The sequence below is a fragment of the Rhinoraja longicauda genome, chromosome 8 (assembly GCF_053455715.1).
Source record: "Rhinoraja longicauda isolate Sanriku21f chromosome 8, sRhiLon1.1, whole genome shotgun sequence".
In the NCBI taxonomy this organism is placed as follows: domain Eukaryota; kingdom Metazoa; phylum Chordata; class Chondrichthyes; order Rajiformes; family Arhynchobatidae; genus Rhinoraja; species Rhinoraja longicauda.
The window spans coordinates 27,497,803-27,519,955 of record NC_135960.1 but is presented as its reverse complement, the minus strand read 5'-3'; the positions used below and the strand labels follow the sequence as shown (position 1 = coordinate 27,519,955).

General features: G+C 39.3%; 1 protein-coding gene across 1 annotated transcript in view; it reads right to left on the bottom strand.

Moving 5' to 3' along the window:
- Nucleotides 1-1,445: 1,445 nt before the first annotated feature.
- LOC144595794 (metalloreductase STEAP3-like) overlaps nt 1,446-22,153 on the bottom strand; it is a 33,441-nt gene continuing 12,733 nt past the window's right edge. Inside the window, exons 2-5 of the mRNA XM_078403459.1 lie at nt 14,938-15,414; nt 13,583-14,110; nt 11,001-11,165; nt 1,446-5,364 (exon numbers count right to left, since the gene is read on the bottom strand). Of these exons, the coding sequence (XP_078259585.1) occupies nt 5,068-5,364; nt 11,001-11,165; nt 13,583-14,110; nt 14,938-15,411 (1,464 nt within the window). The 5' untranslated portion in view covers nt 15,412-15,414 and the 3' untranslated portion in view covers nt 1,446-5,067. The remainder of the gene's footprint in view (nt 5,365-11,000; nt 11,166-13,582; nt 14,111-14,937; nt 15,415-22,153) is intronic.

Below are 22,153 nucleotides of genomic sequence, written 5' to 3'. Positions count from 1 at the left end.
ATGGTAGACACAAAATGCTGGAGTAACTCCGGGTTAGGCAGCATCTCGGGAGAGAAGGAATGGGTGACGTTTCGGGTCGAGACCCTTCTTCAGACCAAAGAGTCAATGAGTGTTGTCAGTCAACATAGAAAGATGGTGGATGGTATGGTATGGTCTTGTCACTATTTAAGTTGAGTATTGTGATTATTAACTTCTAGGATTGTTGTCTTTCAAAGTAGTTCAAGAAAACTGAAATTTTTAATTTTATTAAGTAGACAAAAATCAGCATACAATATTGAATTATTTAATCCTTACCTAGTTTTTTTCTAAGGACAATATTGACAAAAGGTTCAAGTTGTAAGTCTGGATGTTTATCAGTGAATTCAAGATGAAATGTTTTTGAAACATACTCCATGTATTCACTGGCATATTTATTTGCAATCTAAGAATCAAATTGAGCCTAACTGGAACAGTACAGGACTTTTTGCTGTGCAAGATTAATATTTCATGTTAAGTAAATTATAAAAGTTCTAAACGCTCCACACTAAATAGTCTGTATCCAACACTTCTGACATCTCAGTGTAATTCTTGAATTAAAATATATTCAATATTGCAAATTTGCCAGAAAGTTTATATTGAATGAGTTGATTTAATTCCAGAAATAGAGGAACATTAATAATTCAATTGAAACATTTGCCCATACATATATACAAATGTCCTTATTGTGTAACAGCCAATGTTATAGTATTTTGTGCTCCAGCCAGATCATAATAAATGGCTGCATCAGTTAACTGCCATATCTTCTCAAGTTTGTTTAATGGAAACAGAATTGAGAGGAACGCTGTGGGGATTGGGTGGGATGTGGAAGGTTTAAAAAAAAAAATCTACTCAGAACACAACGCACATCCTGAGCTCTGTACAACTTTTCTAATTTTCAACATTCTGAATTATTGCTGTCTAACCCAATAGACTGCTGCTCTTTCCGGCCAACCTGCCACCTTAGTGGATCAAGGAGAAACTAATATCTAAGTGCAATTAAATGTCACATTTAAAACGAAGAACACTGTGAACTCAAGCTATGGAGCTACTAAAGTTTGTGGACCTTGTGGCACATCGTTCAAATACATTCAAATTGATGCACAATGTTCCAGAATGATGCCACGTATTTAAAAACGCCATAATGAAACATTCTTTTGCTAGTTTTGTACAATTTTAGCATATTATTCAATATGTACAAACCATATGCAAAAAGTAGTTCTGTAGAAATATAGGTGTGTAGAAAAATAACTGCAGATGCTGGTGCAAATCGAAAGTATCACAAAATGCTGGAGTAACTCAGCAGGTCAGGCAGCATCTAAGAGAGGGAATGGGTGACGTTTCGGGTCGAGACCCTTTTTTAAACTGAAGGTCTAAAGTAGGTCAGTCTGAAGAAGGGACTCGACCCGAAAAGTCACCTATTCCCTCTCTCCTGGATGCTGCCTGACCTGCCGAGTTATTCCAGCATTTTGTGATACCTTATGTATATATATAGAAATAACTCATTTTGAGCGGCATCTCTGGCTCTACCAATCACATATTTTAAAAAAACACATACTGTGCCCCCCATAATGTTTGGGACAAAGACCCATCATTTATTTATTTGCCTCTGTACTCCACAAATTGAGATTTGTAAAAGAAAAAATCACATGTAGTTAAAATGCATATTATCTGATTCTAATAAAGGCCATTTTTATACATTTTGGTTTCACCATGTAGAAATTACAGCAGTGTTTATGCATCGTCCCCCCATTTCAGGGCACCATGTTTGGGACACAGCAATGTCATGTAAATGAAAGTAGTCCTGTTTAGTACTTTGTAGCATATCCTTTGAAGTCTGCAATTCATGAACATCACCAGTTGCTGGGTGTCTTCTCTGGTGATGCTCTGCCAAGCCTGTATTGCAGCCATCTTTAGCTTATGCTTGTTTTGGGGGCTAGTCCCCTTGTTTTCTCTCTGTCCTCCAAGTTACGATGGAGCGAGTACCTGCACACAATTTTCTGGCTGTGCTTGGGGACTTCAATGCCCGCCTTGGACCGGAGGATGTCTGTTACACCTATCACGCTGGTGACACTAACCGGAATGGTCAACACCTAGCCAGCTTTCTCAAGGAGTATAGTCTCCCAGCTGTCAACACCATGTTCAAGAAGCGACGAGGAAAGCTCCAGCTAGATTACATCATGGTGCGACGCAAATGGCCCAACAGTGTCATGGACGCTGAAGCGTACAGCACTTAAGAGACCGTGAGCTCGTATCACCGAGTGGTAACAATGCGAGTGATGCTTAGCCTGAGGCAGCTTAAATCTACAGGCCCCAAGGAAAAAGTGGATTGGAAGTTGTTTTCCTCTCGACCAGATCTACAGGCCCAATACACAGTAGAGGTGGTGAACTGCTTCCAGATGCTGGAGGAGGAGAAATGAGAAGAGGAGAGGTGAGGAGCTGAGGCGAAGGAAAATGCTACGGCTCGCTACGAATGGTTCATAGAGGCCAACTCTGAAGCAATGAAGAGTCTACCCAAAGTGAAGCATGTGAAGAGAAGTCGCAACTCTGAGCACCCGGAAGTTGCTGCAGCACGGAATGTAGTTGTTGAATACCAAGAGGCCTACACTAGGAGCAGGAATGAGCAGCTCAAGGAGGACCTGAAGTCAGCCAAATCCCAACCCTTTGAGGTGTACAACAAACTGAAGGAGGAGGAGGTTGTGAGAATGATAGAGGGAGTAGAGGCTGCTAACAATGGCAAGCGGTATAGCGAGGCATGGAGAGTTGTGAACAAGATCAGTAGCAGGAGGAAGGCCAAGTCAGGTCAAGTCAACGGGAATTCTCCAGAGGACCGAATCCACACGTGGTTCACCCACTTCAAGAACATACTTGGATCACCTCCAACTGTCACTGAGGAAGATGAGGAGATTGAGACTGTGCTCATAGATGTAAAGATTCCCAACCTTGGAGGAACTGAGAAAAGTGAAGACCTTGCTGAAGCAAGAGAAGAGTCCAGGCCCTGATAACATCCCTCCAGAGGTGTTGAAAAACTGTGAGCTCGATGACATTATGCTCACGTTCTGCAACACAGCTCTAATGACGAATGACAAGCAAACACAAAGGCCACAAATCAACATCATCTCCGTCCCCAAATCTGGGAGCCTGAACAAGACTGACAACTATCGTGGCATCAGCCTGACATGTGTCTTGGCCAAGGTCTACAACTGCTTGATTCTCAACCAGATTAGGGCTGCTATCGACCCGAAGCTACGTTACAATCAGAACGGCTTCAGAGAGAAGAGGAACACGGTCACATAGGCCGTCCGAGCCTTCATTGACTTCAAGAAGGCATTTGACTCGATTCATCGATGCGAAATGATGAGGATTTTGAAGGCTTATGGTATTCCTCCTCGTCTCCTGGAGCCATTGAGGATATGCACTTGGGCACCACGGCCAAGGTTGTCACCCCGGATGGCGAGAGCAAAGCGTTCAAAATCCTCGCGGGGGTCTAACAGGGAGACACGCTGGCACCCTTTCTCTTTGTCATTGAGTATGCAATGAGGCAGGCGCTCAAGGAACACGAGGACCTCGGCTTCACAATCACCCCAAGGCGCTCGAGAACAATCGGGTCCGTCAACTTGTCAGACCTCGACTTCGCTGATGACATCGTCCTGTTGTCAGACCAAATTGTGAGGCACAAGAGCTGCTCGGCAGGGTCGAGACGGAGTGCGAGAAAATGAGCCTCCACCTCAATGCCAAGAAGACGGAGTACATGGCGTTCAACGGTGGTGACCATGAACCTCTTAAGACCAGTGGCAGTGCATCTCTCAAGAAAGTGGAGGACTTCAAGTACCTGGGAGCGAGGATGCAGAGCTTGGAGAATGACATCAAGGTCCGGAAAGCACTTGCATGGAATGCCCTCAATAACAAGAGGAAAATCTGGACGTCTCGGATGTCTAAGGGTCTCAAACTGAGATTCTTCCATGCAATTGTAGAGACAATATTATTGTACGGGTGTGAGGCATGGACTCTCACTTGGGCACTGTCCAAGTCTCTCGATGGTGTCGACACCCAAATGCTCAGAAAAGATCAAAATGTCAGTTGGAGGGACCACATCACCAATGCCCAGCTCTTTGGGGAGATTCCACCTCTGACCGAGAAGATCAGGTCGAGGCTCGCTGGTCATTGCCACCGCCATCCAGAAATACCAGCAAACAAGGTTGTGCTGTGGGAACCCACCCATGGAAGACGGAACCCGGGACGACCAAACAAGATGATGCTGAAGACGTTGATGGAAGACACATATGTTAAGACAAAAGAGGAGCATTCGAACTGTATGGAGGGGAGAGATGTGTGGTGCGTCCGTCACCGTGCCCGTCGGAAACCAGCACCACTGCATCGCTAATGTTTTCAAAGATTTTAAATTAAATTTAGAATTCTGTCATTATTGGAGGTCTTCCTTGACCTACCAGTCCCTTTGCAATTAGTAAGCTCGCCAGTGCTTTCTTTCTTCTTAATAATGTTCCAAACAGTTGATTTTGGTAAGCCTAAGTTTTGGCTGATGTCTCTAACAGTTTTATTCTTGTTTCTCAGTCTCATCATGGCTTCTTTGACTTTTATTGGCACAACTTTGGTCCTCATGTTGATAAACAGCAATAAAAGTTTCCAAAGGTGAAAGACTGGAGGAAAGACTAGGTGCTGAGAGCTCTCTTATACCCTGCATAAAGGAGGCAATTAAACACACCTGAGCAATTACAAACACCTGTGAAGCCATGTGTCCCAAACATTATGGTGCCCTGAAATGGGGGGATTATGTATAAACACAACTGTAATTTCTACATGGTGAAACCAAAATGTATAAAAAATACCCTTTAATAATATCTGACAATGTGCACTTTAACCACATGTAATTTTTTCTATTACAGATCTCAAATTGTGGAGTACAGAGGCAACTAAATAAATGCTGGGTCTTTGTCCCAAACAGTATGGAGGGCACTGTACATGTGTATATGTACTTTGTTTATTTGGTAGAAAGTTTCTCTTTATAAAACAAGACTACTTTGAAGAAAGAAATTAAACCCTGGCGGTGCTCTCCATGTTGAAATCTGCAACAGATCTTGCTTCACCAGGTTCACAGAACTTCACTTGGTGACTGGTTTCCCATCCTCGCCTGATGCGTTTCAGTTTACGATTCACACAAGGAAGGAATAGGCACGCTTTGGCCGGAAGGACTATACATGGCACAATGAGAGCGATCGCAAACGTAGGTGGTAGGTAGAACTTGTATTGAGCAGAGTCAAAGGCTTTGCGCCATCCAAACGTTAGAACATGCAGAGTGCTGACCACCAGAGCAGTGAATCCAAGTCTGGACTGATAAAAAAAAACAATTTATAATTATTACCGATTAAACACCTCATAGAATGCATATGAATAATGTACAGCAGCTAATGAGCTTTTACGCAAAGAACTTTGAGAACCACCAGAATTAGAAATATGAATTATGTGCACAATTTAGATTGTATATGCAGAAACTATTTCAATAGTTTACCATTGTAATTCACAAATCACAATTTACTTCTGGAGTATCTTAATTGTAAGGATAGGGATCAACAAATTGATATGCATTAATAAGTTCCACATTTTGTTTACCTTTTGATATTGGTTCGATATTATTTGCTACGTCTAAATTAAACAAAAAAATTTATAGGGAAAACCCTATAATATTTAGTGCTACACGAATTTGGAAACAATTAAAAAAGACATTAAAATTAGATAATTTATCACTTTTTCTTCCAATTGTGAATAATCCTTTGTTTAAGCCTTCATGGGTAGACGGGGGTTTTACACAATGGAAGGATTATGGAATTAAAAATATGGGACAACTTTATAAGGAAGGCACCTTTCTGACATTTCAGGAGTTGCAACAGACTTATGGTCTTCGTGGAAATGACTATTTCAGATATCTTCAACTTAGAGATTATGTAAAATCGAACTCCCAAAATTTTCGAATTAGAAATTCAGAAATTCTTGATGAATGTTGGAACAAACATCCTAATACAGAAAAATTAATATCTTATATATATAATATCTTATTAGACAGTGACATTCCCTCCACGGACTTATACAGACAAAAATGGGAAAAAGAATTAAACCAAGTAATTACGAAAGATACTTGGGAAGAAAGTTTGCAACATATACATCAGTGTTCACTAAACGCCAGACATTCTCTAATACAATTTAAAGTAATACATAGGTTACACTATTCAAAAACAAAACTACATAAAATTTTCCAACATATCTCACCTATATGTGATAAATGTCAACATTTAGAAGCTACATTATTTCATATGTTTGCAAATTGTATAAAAATTAAAAAATTCTGGGTAAATATTTTTAGCATAATATCTAAAGTAACCAGCACACAATTGGACCCAGATCCAAAATTAATTATACTCGGAATATTAGAATTAAATCAAACATTTAGAACAATACAAAGAAACTTTATGGATTATAGTTTAATAACAGGAAAAAAATTAATTCTAAAATTTTGGAAAGGCCCTACGGTCCCCACAATCAAAATGTGGATTATAGAAATGACGGAGACCTTAAACGTGGAAAGAATCAGATTTTCCCTGTTGGACAAACAGGAATTATTCATTGGAACATGGTCTCCTTTTATTGATTACTTAAAGGGTCAGAATGGTTCAGCACAGGAACCTGACTAGCACTCGGACTAAAGAATGGATGAAATGCTATACTTTGAAATGTACGTATATATCTCGAATGAAGTTTTTGTTATTTTAATAAATTTTTCCATTCTTCTTTAACTAACTTTTTCCTTATCTTTATAATTTGTTTTTGTTTTTGTTTTTATTTTGCTTCTCTCTCTTTTCTTTCTTTACTTCATCTATTTCTTTAGTTCTATCTAGTTTAAAAAAAAAAGGGGGCAAAAGGTATTGGAGACAATATAATAATAATTGACAATATTATCAATTTAAAAATGTATGACTGTAAAGATGTACCTATCTCCAATAAAAAATTTATCTTAAAAAAAAAAAAGAACATGCAGAGTGCTGACCACCAGAGCAGTGAATCCAAGTCTGGACTGATAAAAAAAACCAATTTATAATTATTACCGATTAAACACCTCATAGAATGCATATGAATAATGTACAGCAGCTAATGAGCTTTTACGCAAAGAACTTTGAGAACCACCAGAATTAGAAATATGAATTATGTGCACAATTTAGATTGTATATGCAGAAACTATTTCAATAGTTTACCATTGTAATTCACAAATCACAATTTACTTCTGGAGTATCTTAATTGTAAGGATAGGGATCAACAAATTGATATGCATTAATAAGTTCCACATTTTGATTTGGTTTCTATCTAAACAATGATCAATGTAAAGTGTGTCTGAATGATTAATATTGCCATTCCATTTAGAAAAAATAGAATACGGTTCACAGAAAACCTTGAGAATTATTAAACAATTTGTTGATCTTCACCACTGTCTTTAAATTGCAATTTATAAATACACTTTCACTTGTTTAGCCTAAAAGTACAATTTTAAACTGTAGAAAGACACAAAAAGCTGGAGTAACTCAGCGGGACAGGCTGCATCTCTGGAGAGAAGGAATGGGTGACGTGTCGGGACTCGACCCTTCTTCAGACTGAAGAAGGGTCTCGACCCGAAACATCACCCATTCCTTCTCTCCAGAGATGCTGCCTGTCCCGCTGAGTTACTCCAGTTTTTTGTGTCTATCTTCGGTTTAAATCAGCATCTGCAGTTCCTTCTTACACAATTTTAAAATGTAGTTGTCTTATGACCATTCTCCTGATCTGCAGGTATTATAGACTTAACTATTGATTTCACAGATATTTCATCCTCTTATGATCAGCTTTGTGTAGAAGAGCCCAACGCCATCAGCATTGGCAACTGGCTGCACTCATTGATTATCAGTCAAAATTGTCCGTGTTATCAGTTGGTTGATGTCTTTGATATTTAAAGACCTTAGTGATGTGTTGGACTTGTCAATAAAATAAACTCTTGAACACTGAACTCAAATCCACATGCTTAAAATGTGAAAAAATATTGAAACTAAATAATAGAGCAAGCTCTACGTGCTTTGCTCCTGGCAGCCAATTGAATGAAGGCTGCTATTAAGGCCCACAGCAGGACTCTCAGCCAGAGGGAGGGGAATTCTATGCACAACATCCTAAACTCTATCGGGGGTCCAGAAGTGCAGTACAGAGACAGCCAGTAGCATAGGCAGGAGAGCAGATGGTAGTGCAGATGCAAGCTCAAGTTCATACCAGTACTGGACCCCAAGGCTTTCATGGGGAAATGCGGATATGTCCCAGCTTTAATGCTAATGTTGGAACAGAAATCTATGCAATTATACCTCATAATCCACTTATTGAACTGCTAAAAACAACTTTAAAAAAGTTAATTAGAAAACAAAAAATGAATATTGCTTTACAAATAATAAGAAACAACTAGCAGTAACCTAAAATCTTATTTTGTAACTACTATCATTATCAAATCTAGCATGTGGACATTGATAAGACCATGAATTGTGTTTTGTCACTGACTCCAAAATCAAGTAATTCACTGCTAAAATCAAAAGGCTCCCACAACTATCAAGGAAACTTTGTGACATGAATTCCCTCCTTCCAATAGTTCCAGGGGATCCCTGAGATCAAGCAACAAAGTTAACATGAAACTAGCTGAGCAAGCAGTCATATTGAAGCCACCAGCATCCACAAAGACTCTTCACACCCCTGCAACAGTCTGTTCGAACTTGTACCATCGGGCAGACGATACAAGGCCTTCTACGCCTGCACCTCCAGACTCAGGAACAGCTTCATCCCCAGGGCCATAGCTGCTATGAACCGGTCCTGCTGAGCCGGATGGTCACATCGCACAGTGAACCGGCACAGATCTACTTGCACTTTATTCTGTTTTAAAACTGTTCTAATTTGTTTCATTGGGTTGTTTAAATTAATACTGACTAGCTAATTAATTTATTGCATCGTATGGGAGGCGCATTCCCAATCTCGTTGTACCCCTGTACAATGACAATAAAGATATATTGTATTGTATTGTATTGTCATCCATGAAATCAAGAAATGAATAGCAGAATTTTAAGAGATAGAGGGAAACATAAACAAAGAATTAATAAATTTGATAAATATTGGAACATACAGATAATTAATGTAGAATACTAGAGGTTTGACAAATTTAAAAATTGCATTGAAATATTTATCTGAGGAAATGAAAATCCACTCAAAGTAGTGTTTATTTTAGAAAAAAACATGCTAAATAAGTTATCTCAAATTAAAAGCTCAATTAGAGTCATAGAGTGATACAGTGTGGAAACAGGCCCTGAGGCCCAACTCGCCCACACGGGCCAACAATGTCCCAGCTACACTAGTCCCACTTGCCTGCACTTGGTCCATATCCCTCCAAACCTATCCTATCTATCTACCTGTCTAACTGTTTCATAAACGATGGGATAGTCCCAGCCTCAACTACCTCTTCTGGCAGTTTGTTCCATACACTCACCACCATTTGTGTGAAAAAGTTACCTCTTGGATTCCTATTAAATCTTTTCCCCTTCACTTTGAACCTATGTCCTCTGGTCCTCGATTCCCTTACTCTGGGCAAGACTCTGTGCCTCTCATGATTTTGTCTACTTCTATAAGATCTCCCCTCATCCTCCTGCACTCCATGGAATAGAGACCCAACCTACTCAACCTCTCCCTGTAGCTCACACCCTCTAGTCCTGGCAACATCCTCGTAAATCTTTTCTGAACCCTTTCAAGCTTGACAATATCTTTCCTATAACATGGTGCCCAGAACTGAACACATTATTCCAAATGCAGTGTCACCAACATCTTATACAACTGCACTTGACCTCCCAACTTCTATACTCAATACTCTGACTGATTAAGGCCAAAGTGCCAAAGGCTTTTTTGACCACCTTATCAACCTGCTACTCGACCTTCAAGGAACCAGGCACCTATACTCCTAGAACCCTCTGCTCTACAACACTACCCAGAGGCCTACCATTTACTGTGTAGGTCCTGCCCTTGTCCAACATCCCAAAATGCAACACCTCACACTTCTCTGTATTAAATTCCATCAAACATTCCTCCGCCCTCCTGGCCAATCGATTCAGATCCTGCTGTAATCATTCACAACCATCTTCACTATCTGCAAAATTCATGCTGCAAACTGTTTTGTAATTATGGGAAGTATTTTTGCACTGTGTGGGGAATTGTGCAAGAGAAAGCATGGAACAGCATCCAGTGCATCCGATGTCAGGCCATCAAGATTCTGAACAGTTGCTGAGTGGATTATTGGAATTTATTGTATTTCCTAAATGTTTGAAAGTGCATCTATTGTCTCATCAATTGACCAACTTTTCAAGACTGGATTAAATGATTCTGAGAAGCAACAAACCCTATGAAGAGCAGGAGTCCAACTGCAAGTTTAGAATTTCCACATTTAATTGTGCATGTGAGCAGTGAATTTAAATGGGGTAACAATGAGTGCTAACAGTTTCACTATTGTAACCACCACAAAATCTGGACCCAGGGGTTCCAAAATGTAATTATAACATGTCAACTGGAATGACAGTGCACAAGATACATCAATGGACTCAATGTTTTATATTTGAATTCATGTCCAAATTAGTTTAAAACATGATTGTTATGGGATGTATTTAAAGCTGAACGAAAACCAGCAGGAGACTCATGAGACTGGTAAATTGTCAAAATTAACTTCAGCTTTCAAATACCAGAATAACTTTCAACTCCTACAAATAAAGAATTACTGCCATTGCTTTTCTTAAGGAACAGCTGTACTAGTTCGCTTTTCACAAATCTAAATTATTGACATCTACAAAAGTACTCAAAGAGCCTCACCAGAAACAGTCAAGTATCACTGTCATAAGCTTACTGCCTCCTATTTACAAAAAAAAGTAAAATTGCCTTACTTGAATGAAATTGAATTCCCTCCAGTTCAGAGAATTTGCCACTGAAGGCAATGATGTCACAGCGAGCAATGAAAGCATGCCGATAGCCAAGATTCCAAAGAAAAGATAAATTTCCATCCTCCACACTTCTTCTTCTACCCAAACATTCTTCATATCACCTCCACTCTGTTAAACCATGAGAAATTGCACCAGTTATAGACATAAATAACTATACACAATGAATCATTATGAAATTAATTTTCAATCTTTAATGCAACTCTTAATCATTCTTTTACTGCATTTGCAAACCGTGCCATAAGCCTTTTTGAGTTTTGATGAAAAGTTCAATATTAAAACCTCTCTACATTGTTGATGGATCTGATTTTCACCATTAAAGTTATCATTTTCTGGAGTGTATCTAATTGTAATAAGTTGTGTGTGTATTATTATACTATAAACACCTTCTAAGCATCTCATTAAGTAATATCAAAATTCTGTTAGAGGCTTCAATCAATCAACTGATTTAAGAAGTTAACATTCTTTTGAAGGATAACCGTTCGAAGACCATATGTCCAGAAGACTTAGGAGCAGAATTAGGCCATTTGGGCCATTGGGTCTGCTCTACCATTTGATCAACCCTATCCCCCTGCATTCTGCCAATAACTTTTGACGCGCTTACCCACACACAGCATGTGAGTGAGGTAAAAAAAAACGAGGGAAAGAGCCGAGCGCTTGCGTGCAGCGGGGGTCAAAATTTTGAAAATTTACCCACAAAATGACCAATTTCAAGCCTCTTTTAGTGCATTTCAGTTAAAACGGACATTACAAAATAATGTGAATATGTCACTGTATTCTAATAACAATTTTATTATTTTAATTAACTTAGTTATATAACCTTGCACTTAAATTTAATATTTACTCATTACAGTTCCACCATTGATTTTCTGGCGCTCTTGGTTCCAGAGCTTTGCTGGTTTATCCAGCCGGCCAAGGAAGTCGGCTATGGGGATAAATGTGTTGGCTCCAGCTGGGCTGGAGTTACAGAGCCCAGGCCGCAGATTGCAAATTCAACCCTTGGAAGTACCGATGAGGTCGAGATTGGCTGTTTTGCCCAGCCTAGGTGCCACATTTTTGGGGGATACTTCCAGGGCGGGGGATTTCAAGTGGGCTCTTGTAATTTTGTCCAGATTTCAATGATTAGTGGCTATTTTTTGTGGAACCTCTAGCGACCTCTAGCAGAACCCTAGCGTTGAGAAACGCTGCTATACATCGTTTATTTTCTTTTTTTCCCCTCTCTTTTTGTCCCCATCCGATTTTGTCCGTTGGTAAACACAGTTTTTGCAAAGTGAAAAACACAAAAATCATGCAAAAAGCGCGGAAAATGGATTTTAAAACGTGGAAATCTGCGGAAAATTCACATGCCTGTAATCAAGAAGCTATTGATCTTTAAAAATACCCAAATGACTTAGCATCCACAGCCGTCAATGGCAATTAATTCCATTGCGTCACCAGCCTCTGACTACAGAAATTCTTCCTCATCTCCATCCTAAAGGTACATCCTTTTATTCTGAGGCTGTGCCCTCTGGTCCTAGACACTCCCAAAAATATCCTCTCCACATCCACTATATCTAGCCTGCAAACTTAAAAACATTATTTTGGGCCATATTAGTTGTAAGCTATGACAGGATCAAATCTTGGTTTCAATCGAATCTCTTCATCACCATAATCATTACACAACTTATTTGGCACTATTAATAGCATTCAGATGGTTGCTGCGCACTCTATTTTTGATGCCCGATTACTGAAACTGCAAAGCCCAGATAAGTGACAATGTTATATAAAAGAGAAGTTATTCAGGGAGTAAAATCAAAACATCATCATCAGTATTTATTATATTATTGTAAGGATTTTAGAAGGCTATCAGGATTTACAGGTTTGTAAGGATCTTTAGATTACTTACAGTAAGTACTCTTTGATAGATCAAGCTGATTAAAAATTGCTTACAATGCTATTTTCTTGTCAGTGGTTGCTGTTCTAGGTCTTTGATCACCAGAATTTAGTTTTAAAACGCCTTACATTCTAGTGCCAGCATTTATAGCCAATTTTTTTTTCAGATAAATGGCTGTTACTCATTTATTGTAGTCTGATCCAGCTCAGGAAAAGTTATAGAACAAATTGTCACCATATTAAATATTTTAATGTAAAGTTAATTAGAAAGGCGGGTTTTATAATTTTTACTAATTGTACTCTGTACTTATTAATTTAGTCAGTTCATATTTTTTGATAATTTGAATTCATTTAAAGTGGCAATTTGCCATCTTAATGATATTGCTTAATTGAAATTTCTAGATAATTTGATAAATCAAAAAAAAAATCTCTCCATCCACTTATATCCCCACTCCACGAGGAGATTTGACTTTTTGATTCTCTTAGAAAACACCAAATTTACTTAACAAGAACAGGATCTAGTTTGACACTTGTAAAATGGTCTAGAAAGTATTCTCCAATGAAACTTGCCACTTGGTGGTGTGCTTGCTGCATCATCTTTGAAATTAGTTATTAACAGGCCAGTTGCGTGATATTTTAAATGACATTTCTCTTACCAAAGCAGAAGCTTCATTCAGCAGCCGGTAACGGGCAGATCTACGCATAGGAAGGCACAGGCTGTAGACAGCATGTAAGGCAGCACAGAGAAAGCTCAACAAGCCAAGTTGTTTCCTTTGTTGAAGCCACTGATCTAACCAGCACGGAAAACGCTTGTACTTTGTACCATTGCGCAGTTGAAAGAGAGCTGCAAGAACTCCAGGCAGGTAAACAAGGGATAGCATCACGAATGAAACACATGGTAGAGCAACATTGACAACATTAATTGGGATTTTATAAAATGCATTCTGCCCTTTCATTACATATGGGTGAATAACTTTCCTAATAAAGCTGTACACATAGAAAAGTACAAATAAGACTACAGTCAGGATAACAGGCATTTTCCACGAAGGGAAGAGACGTAATGGGAGGTTCTCAATTTCTTTTGCTGATGATAGTGAGCCCAAATCCAGAGGAATGAATCCCATATTTCGTGCTATTTCAACCACCATGCATCTAGCTTCTTGGCTGTTACTACAGATCATCACCTGCAGGAGAAGAAGATATCATTGTAAATCAAAAACATGAAAACACTTTTCCAGAAAGTTTAAGGCTAAATAATGAACGCGAGGTTATACTCACAGCCAAAATATCTTTTGGCATAATTAGGATTTAATTTTGTTCACAGATGTCTGTAGGAAATACCAAATTACACCACCAACAATTTTGTTCAGGGCCCAACAATCTACACTTTCGAGAATTCTACATCACTTTACGCGAGAGTAAAAGCATCCCCAATTTGGAATTACTACAAATTATTTTCAGCAACAAGTGGAAATTCTTTTGCACCAAAGTTAGTTTCAATATAAATGCGTTCTCATTTAAATGTACAAATGTAGATTTGTTCTGAGAGATGTGCTGAAGTCCTACTCACGATCTGCACATTTTTTTAAATCATAATTCAACACTTTGAAGAACAGAGAGACTGGAACTGGCCTGATCAGACTGTTTAAAATTCACAATTTAACATTATACAATTTCTTTTGTAGCAGTAATAAAATGCATAAATATTATAAACAAGATCTGGAAGGTTCAAGGTTCCAAGAGGTATTTTATACCCAAAGTCTTATAATGGTTCATAAGTCATAAGATCATAAATGATAGGGGCAGAATTAGGTCATTCGGCCCATCAAGTCTACTCCACCATTCAATCATGGCTGATCTATCTCCCCCTCCTAACCCCATTCCCCTGCCTTCTCCCCATAACCTCTGATACCTGTACTAATGGGTTTGTAGCCCCATGTCTATCATAAATCATAGTACGTTAATAAATGGAAAGAATTACATTGCATCACTTTATTTTACTGATACATACCTGCTTATTTCCATCCCTAGCACCTGACTGTAGAGCCCAGGCTGAGATGACATTAAAGCCTTTTACAACTGTAGATTCTGGGAACATAGAAGCAAGGCATTCTGCATTTGATTCCTCACGCTCATTTACTTCAACATTGTTGCTGACGTCCACCAGAATCTTTCCCATCAGTCCATCTCTAAGTCCGTTCAGCGTACTGTAATGTTCATGGTGCACTGCTACAAAGATGATATTTGCCCTGTCTGTTGCTTCACGTTGACTGGTAACTTCAATTGTACTGGGAAACAAAGTTCCATTGCATTTAGGATATCGACTTCCAACGATCACGCCATAACCAGAACGTAATAGGCGTGTTGCCAAGGAGCGAGCAAAATCTCCAGTCCCCAAAATACCCACTGTAATTTTCTGGAGGCTGTAATTATGAATTTCACACTCATTCCCCAAGAGTGGCTTTATCATTTCCATTTTGGCCATTCTCTGTAGCAAGAAAAGAAAAGGTGAGATGTGATTTTCTGTGGATAACTTGCAATCACAATATACAAACATGATGAGATGGAGATGGGAAGCGGAGAATGTAAGCTTTCTTCACTAACGCTAAATATTTGAGTGTTCTAGCTTCTGAACACACCCTGAACATACAGAGCTAGGAACAACTCATGGTCAATACTCTTGCACTATTCAGTGCTAAAGATTAATTGCCACCTATCGGGGAGAGGGGTGACACTAGGGTATATTGGGCTACACCATGCTGCTTATAGCCAACAGCACTTCCAAGGAGTATCTAATGTATTGTGCTGGGATTTGTCATTTTGATCCCATGACAATCATAGGATCAGAGTCCAAACTCGTAACTATTTCATAATTTATTTATTTTTAAAATTATAATTTTAACAATTTCAATCATTGATTTCAATGCCAGAATAGAAATGATTTTTTAAACTTTAAGTGCTTGTTGGTTGAAACTTTATTTTATTTATGCATGAACTTGAATATTCTTATAAATATCCATGTAATTATATAGTAATAGACATTTTACCAAGTTTGGAATTATATAAAAGTAGCCTTGAACCTTATAAAATAAAATTACCCAAGTTACATTGAAAACTTACTCAAAATATACCCAAATTATGGAATTGACAAATTCGCTCCCAGTGTATATATTTTTGAAAGGTACTTTGAGGATTATTTCTGCAATAAAATAAAGCTGCAAACTGTGTGTTAAGCAAATCCTTGGCTTCAAAAGGCTACATTTACCTACAGCTACAAAGATGAATTGTTAGTGTGCACCAGGCATTTCAGACAACAAATGTTTGAACCTCAGACTCATATCTGTATTGAAACGTGCACTCATTTGTTTTTTCAGTGTAAATACTCGGGATGCTTGGCCAAGGACACTCAATTAAACAATACTGCAATAGGAGAGTCAACCCAAATAGCAACAGCTTATACTTTGCAACTGATCCATTATCTTCAGCAAATATTCAACTATAAGCCTCTGATTTGTAACTGTCTGTCTGTACTGGATCGCTGAAATGAATTGCTTCTACATTTGAGTATGTAGGTAACATGAGCAACTGCATTTATTGCCCAGGCCATCTATTGAGATGTCAGTGGGATTTCTAGCTGAATATTTCAGTCCTGAGCTTCCACAATGTTATTAAGTAGGAATTTCAGGATGCTGCAACAGTAATGCTGAAAAAAAAGCAATCTCTTTCCAAGTTAACATGTTCTGCTATTTGGAGTGGGAATATGGAAGTGATGGTGGTTATGCAATATCATTGCTATGATTTTTCTTGGGTGGTTAAAGAATAATGTAAAGTTGTAATGTACTCTTACAGAAACTTAAGTCGCTGCATTACAAATGTAGATAAAATGAAGGCTTTTAAAGGATATTTGGACAGATATATATGGAAAGGAAGGCTTTAAGAGGACTATGGGCCAAATGCAGGAAAATGGGACTAGCACAGTATGCCAACTTGGTCATCATGGACAAGATAAATGGTCTGTTTCTGTGTTATGTAGCTCTATGACTCTATGATTAGGTTAAATGTGTCTTCATGACAAATTCAGCTAACATTTTATCTAAATTCCCAGTCAGCATTCATATCTTGATCAAAACAGTGGAAAGGTCCAAAGAAGAGTTGTTGTAGGAGTGAGAAAATTATGTGCATTGCTTGGTAGCATTATTGGTAACTCTGTGCATCACTTTGTTCGTAGCTGGTAGAATGGAAATTGGTCACATTAGATTTACTCAACTTGTCTGCGGATGGATGCCTACTTGAGCAACTCCTCTACATTGTCAAGTGGATCCTAATGCTATTATTGATTTGCCAGAGAAACAGCTAGTGATGAACAGTTTTAGAAGCATTATAACAAGCATAGAGTAACCCCTAAAGCTATATTCATAAAATGCTGGAGTAACTCAACAGGTCAGGCAGCATCTCGGGAGAGAAGGAATGGGTGACGTTTCGGGTCGAGACCCTTCTTCAGGCTGATGTCAGGGGGGCGGGACAAAGGAAGGATATAGGTGGAGACAGGAAGATAGAGGGAGATCTGGGAAGGAGGAGGGGAAGGGAGGGACAGAGGAGCTATCTGAAGTTGGAGAAGTCGACGTTCATACCACCGGGCTGCAAGCTGCCCAGGCGAAATATGAGGTGCTGCTCCTCCAATTTCCGGCGGGCCTCACAATGGCACTGGAGGAGGCCCATGACAGAAAGGTCAGACTGGGAATGGGAGGGGGAGTTAAAGTGCTCGGCCACCGGGAGATCAGTTTTGTTAATGCGGACCGAGCGCAGGTGTTCAGCGAAGCGATCGCCGAGCCTGCGCTTGGTTTCGCCGATGTAAATAAGTTGACATCTAGAGCAGATGATGCAATAGATGAGGTTGGAGGAGGTGCAGGTGAACCTTTGTCTCACCTGGAAAGACTGTTTGGGTCCTTGGATGGAGTTGAGGGGGGAGGTAAAGGGACAGGTGTTGCATCTCGTGCGGTTGCAGGGGAAAGTGCCCGGGGTTGGGGTGGTTTGGGTAGGAAGGGACGAGTGGACCAGGGAATTACGGAGGGAACGGTCTCTGCGGAACGCAGAGAGGGGAGGGGATGGGAAGATATGGCCAGTGGTGGGGTCCCGTTGTAGGTGACGGAAATGTTGGTGGATGATATGTTGGATCCGCTGGCTGGTGGGGTGGAAGGTGAGAACGAGGGGGATTCTGTCCTTGTTGCGAGTGGGGGGAGGGGGAGCAAGAGCGGAGCTGCGGGATGTAGAAGAGACCCTAGTGAGAGCCTCATCTATAATGGAGGAGGGGAAGCCCCGTTTTCTGAAGAACGAGGACATCTCGGAAGCCCTAGTGTGAAACACCTCATTCCGGGCGCAGATGCGGCGTAGACGGAGGAATTGGGAGTAGGGGATAGACTTTTTGCAGGGGACCGGGTGGGAAGAAGTGTAGTCCAGATAGCTGTGCGAGTCGGTGGGTTTGTAGTAAATGTCCGTCACTAGTCTGTCTCCTTTGATGGAGATGGTGAGGTCCAGAAACGGGAGGGAGATGTCAGAGATAGTCCAGGTATATTTAAGGGCAGGATGGAAATTGGAGGTGAAATAAGGTTATATTACTGGTTCCAGTGAACTAACTGCTGAAGGCTATGTGAAGGCTACAATCATTTCTACTGATAGTGCTGGCATCTTGGGAGGAAGATGAATGGAAATTCCAGTGGAAGAAACTTGTACTTCAACTTCATTTCATGCACCCCATACACAAATAGCTGGTTAATCACGGGCTGCCGAAAGCAATGAGATAAATAGATTGTTTTTTTCCCATAAAAGTTTCTTTTATTATCCAAGTTAGAGTTTAACTAGTGATAATCGTGTAGGTTCTGTAGGTTACAAACTTCATAAGTTCAGAAGTCATAGGAGCAGAATTAGGCCATTTGGCCCATTGAGTCAACTAGTCATTCAATCATGGCTGTTCTATTTTTCCTCTCAACTCCAACCTCCTGCCTTCTCCCTGTAGCCTTTGATACCCTTACTAATCAAGAACCTATCAATCTCCACTTTAAAAATACACAAAGACGGCCTCCACAGCCGTCTGTGGCAACGAATTCCACAGATTCCACCATCCTCTGGCCAAAGAAATTCCTCCTCATCTCCTTTCTAAAGGTACGTCCTTTGATTCTGAGGCAGTGCCCTCTGGCCCAAGACTCTCCCACCAGTTGAAACATCATCTTCACATCCACTCTATCCAGGCCTTTCATTATTTGACAGTGTCCTGTATAATTGTGAAATAGAAGCAAGCCAACACCCATCCAAGTTATTAATCAATGAAAGATTATGAGAGATCATCTTACGTTTAAAGAAACAACTAAAACTTGGATGGGGACATGTATTGGGTGTATGTAATGTTTTTTTACACAAAGATAATGGTTCATTTGACTTGGTTAAAGGAACAAAAATAAATCTCAAAACAAATAACTTATAATTCCCTACTCCATCAAATATCTAACCCATTCTCCTGTATATTTCCACCCACTACCCCTATTCCCTTCATGCAGTACACTGTGAAAGTAACCAAACATGCATCTTCCTATCTTTTAGACTCTACTATCTTTTAAAAAAAAGATTTATGTATAACTAGACGACCCGTGGACCCGTTGGGTTCCCGTTGTTACTAAAGGTGCTTTAGTAACTTGTCAGTTTCTTTGTTGAACTAAATTAAGGCACTTTTTCAGTGTTTTACAAAGCTAATTCATCAAGGCAGGAACATCTGCATTTAGCCTAACCAAAATCCACTGCGAAGTAACCTCAATTTTCTGTGTGTGCAGTTTGCCCGCAATCATAATAACTCCAGCATATCTCTTCAACCATCCACAAAACTTTGGTAACTTCTGAAACTGTATGAATGTCATGAATATAAAGTGTACAGCCAAAGTAAAAATTTGACTTAACTTTTTTCCATTTGACTTCCAAGGGGTTCTGCAGAATCTATCTTTTGACAGTGCTAAATTCTCCAAGTGAATCCACAATTCTTGACCAGTTACAGTATATATACTTGCATTGGTACAAGTAGGTACTGTCAAATTTATCCCAAGGCTAAAGGTCAGACATGCAATAACAAGTTTTGAATTCTTGATGAGATGTTTGTGTATCACTAGTAGACTGAGTCACTATAAATAAACACAACAGTTCTAACTATGCCAGAATATAATTTTGCTCTGTATGCGATGCGTACATAATTATGATTTGTAAGGCTGTTAACTGCTGTTGTACTGGAGGTAGTCAATAGGAAATGGAGGGAATCCATTTGTTTTTTGTTCATTCAGTAGTTTTTCCTGCAAGTTCATTCAAAGCATTAGTTTGTAATGGTTTTCAAAAATGAAACACATGCTGCTTGGAATAAAACAGATGTCAATAAAGTAACATTGAAGTTTTTCTAACATATGACATGGGTTTGCCTCTCTCTGGCAGCAGTTAAAGAAGTATTGTGTGGGGAAAGAAAAGCTTTTTTCCCCATTCGTATATCAAAACCTTATGTTAAAGTCCAGTTTGCATGAGACATCATAATTTTCATTTCATTTCTCAATTCCAGTTCTACAAAATTGATAATGAAATGAAGGATTGCTCTGTAGGGAATCTAACAATCTGTATTCTGAGCTGGTCAGAACGCCAGCGTGGAAATTGCTAAATACGACACTGCACAAACAAAGTCTCATGTTGAATTTCAGACATCAGATGAGAACTATTGAAGTTAATTATTAAATTGTGTTTTTTGTTTCTCTCTTTTAACAAAATCTTTCATTTCAGGATACACTTTAGCGCTTAATGCTTTTACTTTTTTTTTTAAAGGAAAATTTTCTGCACATTCTGTCAGACCAGAAATATTGCAGACCAAAAGAATGCATGTCATAGACTGTGAACAAGTTCCACACAAAGTATGAGCTTTGCTTTGTCTATTGTACGCTTGCATGTGTTCCGTTGAAATCTGCTTATACCTAATTATTAAATAGCTTTCAGTTGTTTCAAGGACCCATAGAAGATTAAAATCAATTTGTTATGGCTATTTGTTGAAGATTTCCAATTCCGTTAGCCATCCAACCAAACATTGTGATACAGTAGTTCTTTGTTTTCTAATAACCTTGTCATGGCCAGTTGCAAGGCACCAGTCCCCCACACACAAGTAAAGTGAAAATCAACCACATCTTTGCCAGCCTCGATCCTCCAGACTAGTGTTTCTCAACCTTTTTACCCTTGCGGAACCTTTGAAATAATCCATGTCTCAGGGAACCCCTACACTAAAGGCCGTTTCACACTGATGCCGTATAGACGTCGCTAAATATATTCCCTATTATACTTTAAAATGACATAACAGGTTGAAGACTTTATTATAATACCCAAGAATTTTCCAAGAATGTGCCATACGTGTATAATAAAATTACGAATATGAAATTAAACACAAAAATGAATTTACATATGACCAATCTGCTCTACATTGGTTCTAGTCCTGGGGAAAACAAACCCACATATGAGCACTAGTTGCAGTAATTTAGAGTATAACGTCATCTTGCTTATTGAAGTACATATTGAAGTACTTGTTGAAGTAAATTCGCACATAAATTGATAATCAGCCCAAAAAGGTGGCAATTGGCTTTTCTGCTATGTTTTATATTTTAACCACGTCTTAATTAATTAATATAGTTATATAATCTTGCACTTAAATTTAATATTTACTCATTACAGTTCCACCACTGATTCTTCTGGCACTTTTGGTTCCAGAAAATCAGAAAATAGTTTATCCATTTTACCTGACCAAAGGAGGTCACGGCCTCCGATAGGGGTACAATCAATCAAAAAAAGATCCAGTGATTTCTGTGGTGCAGATCTCACCTGTCCCTAAGATTAATTTAATTCTAGCATTAGTTTTAGGGAAATGTGGTGATGAATTTGAGCAGGCTTAGACAATAGACAATAGGTGCAGGAGTAGGCCATTCAGCCCTTCGAGCCAGCACCGCCATTCAATGCGATCATGGCTGATCACTCTCAATCAGTACCCCGTTCCTGCCTTCTCCCCATACCCCCTCACTCTGCTATCCTTAAGAGCTCTATCCAGCTCTCTCTTGAAAGCATCCAACGAACTGGCCTCCACTGCCTTCTGAGGCAGAGAATTCCACACCTTCACCACTCTCTGACTGAAAAAGTTCTTCCTCATCTCCGTTCTAAATGGCCTACCCCTT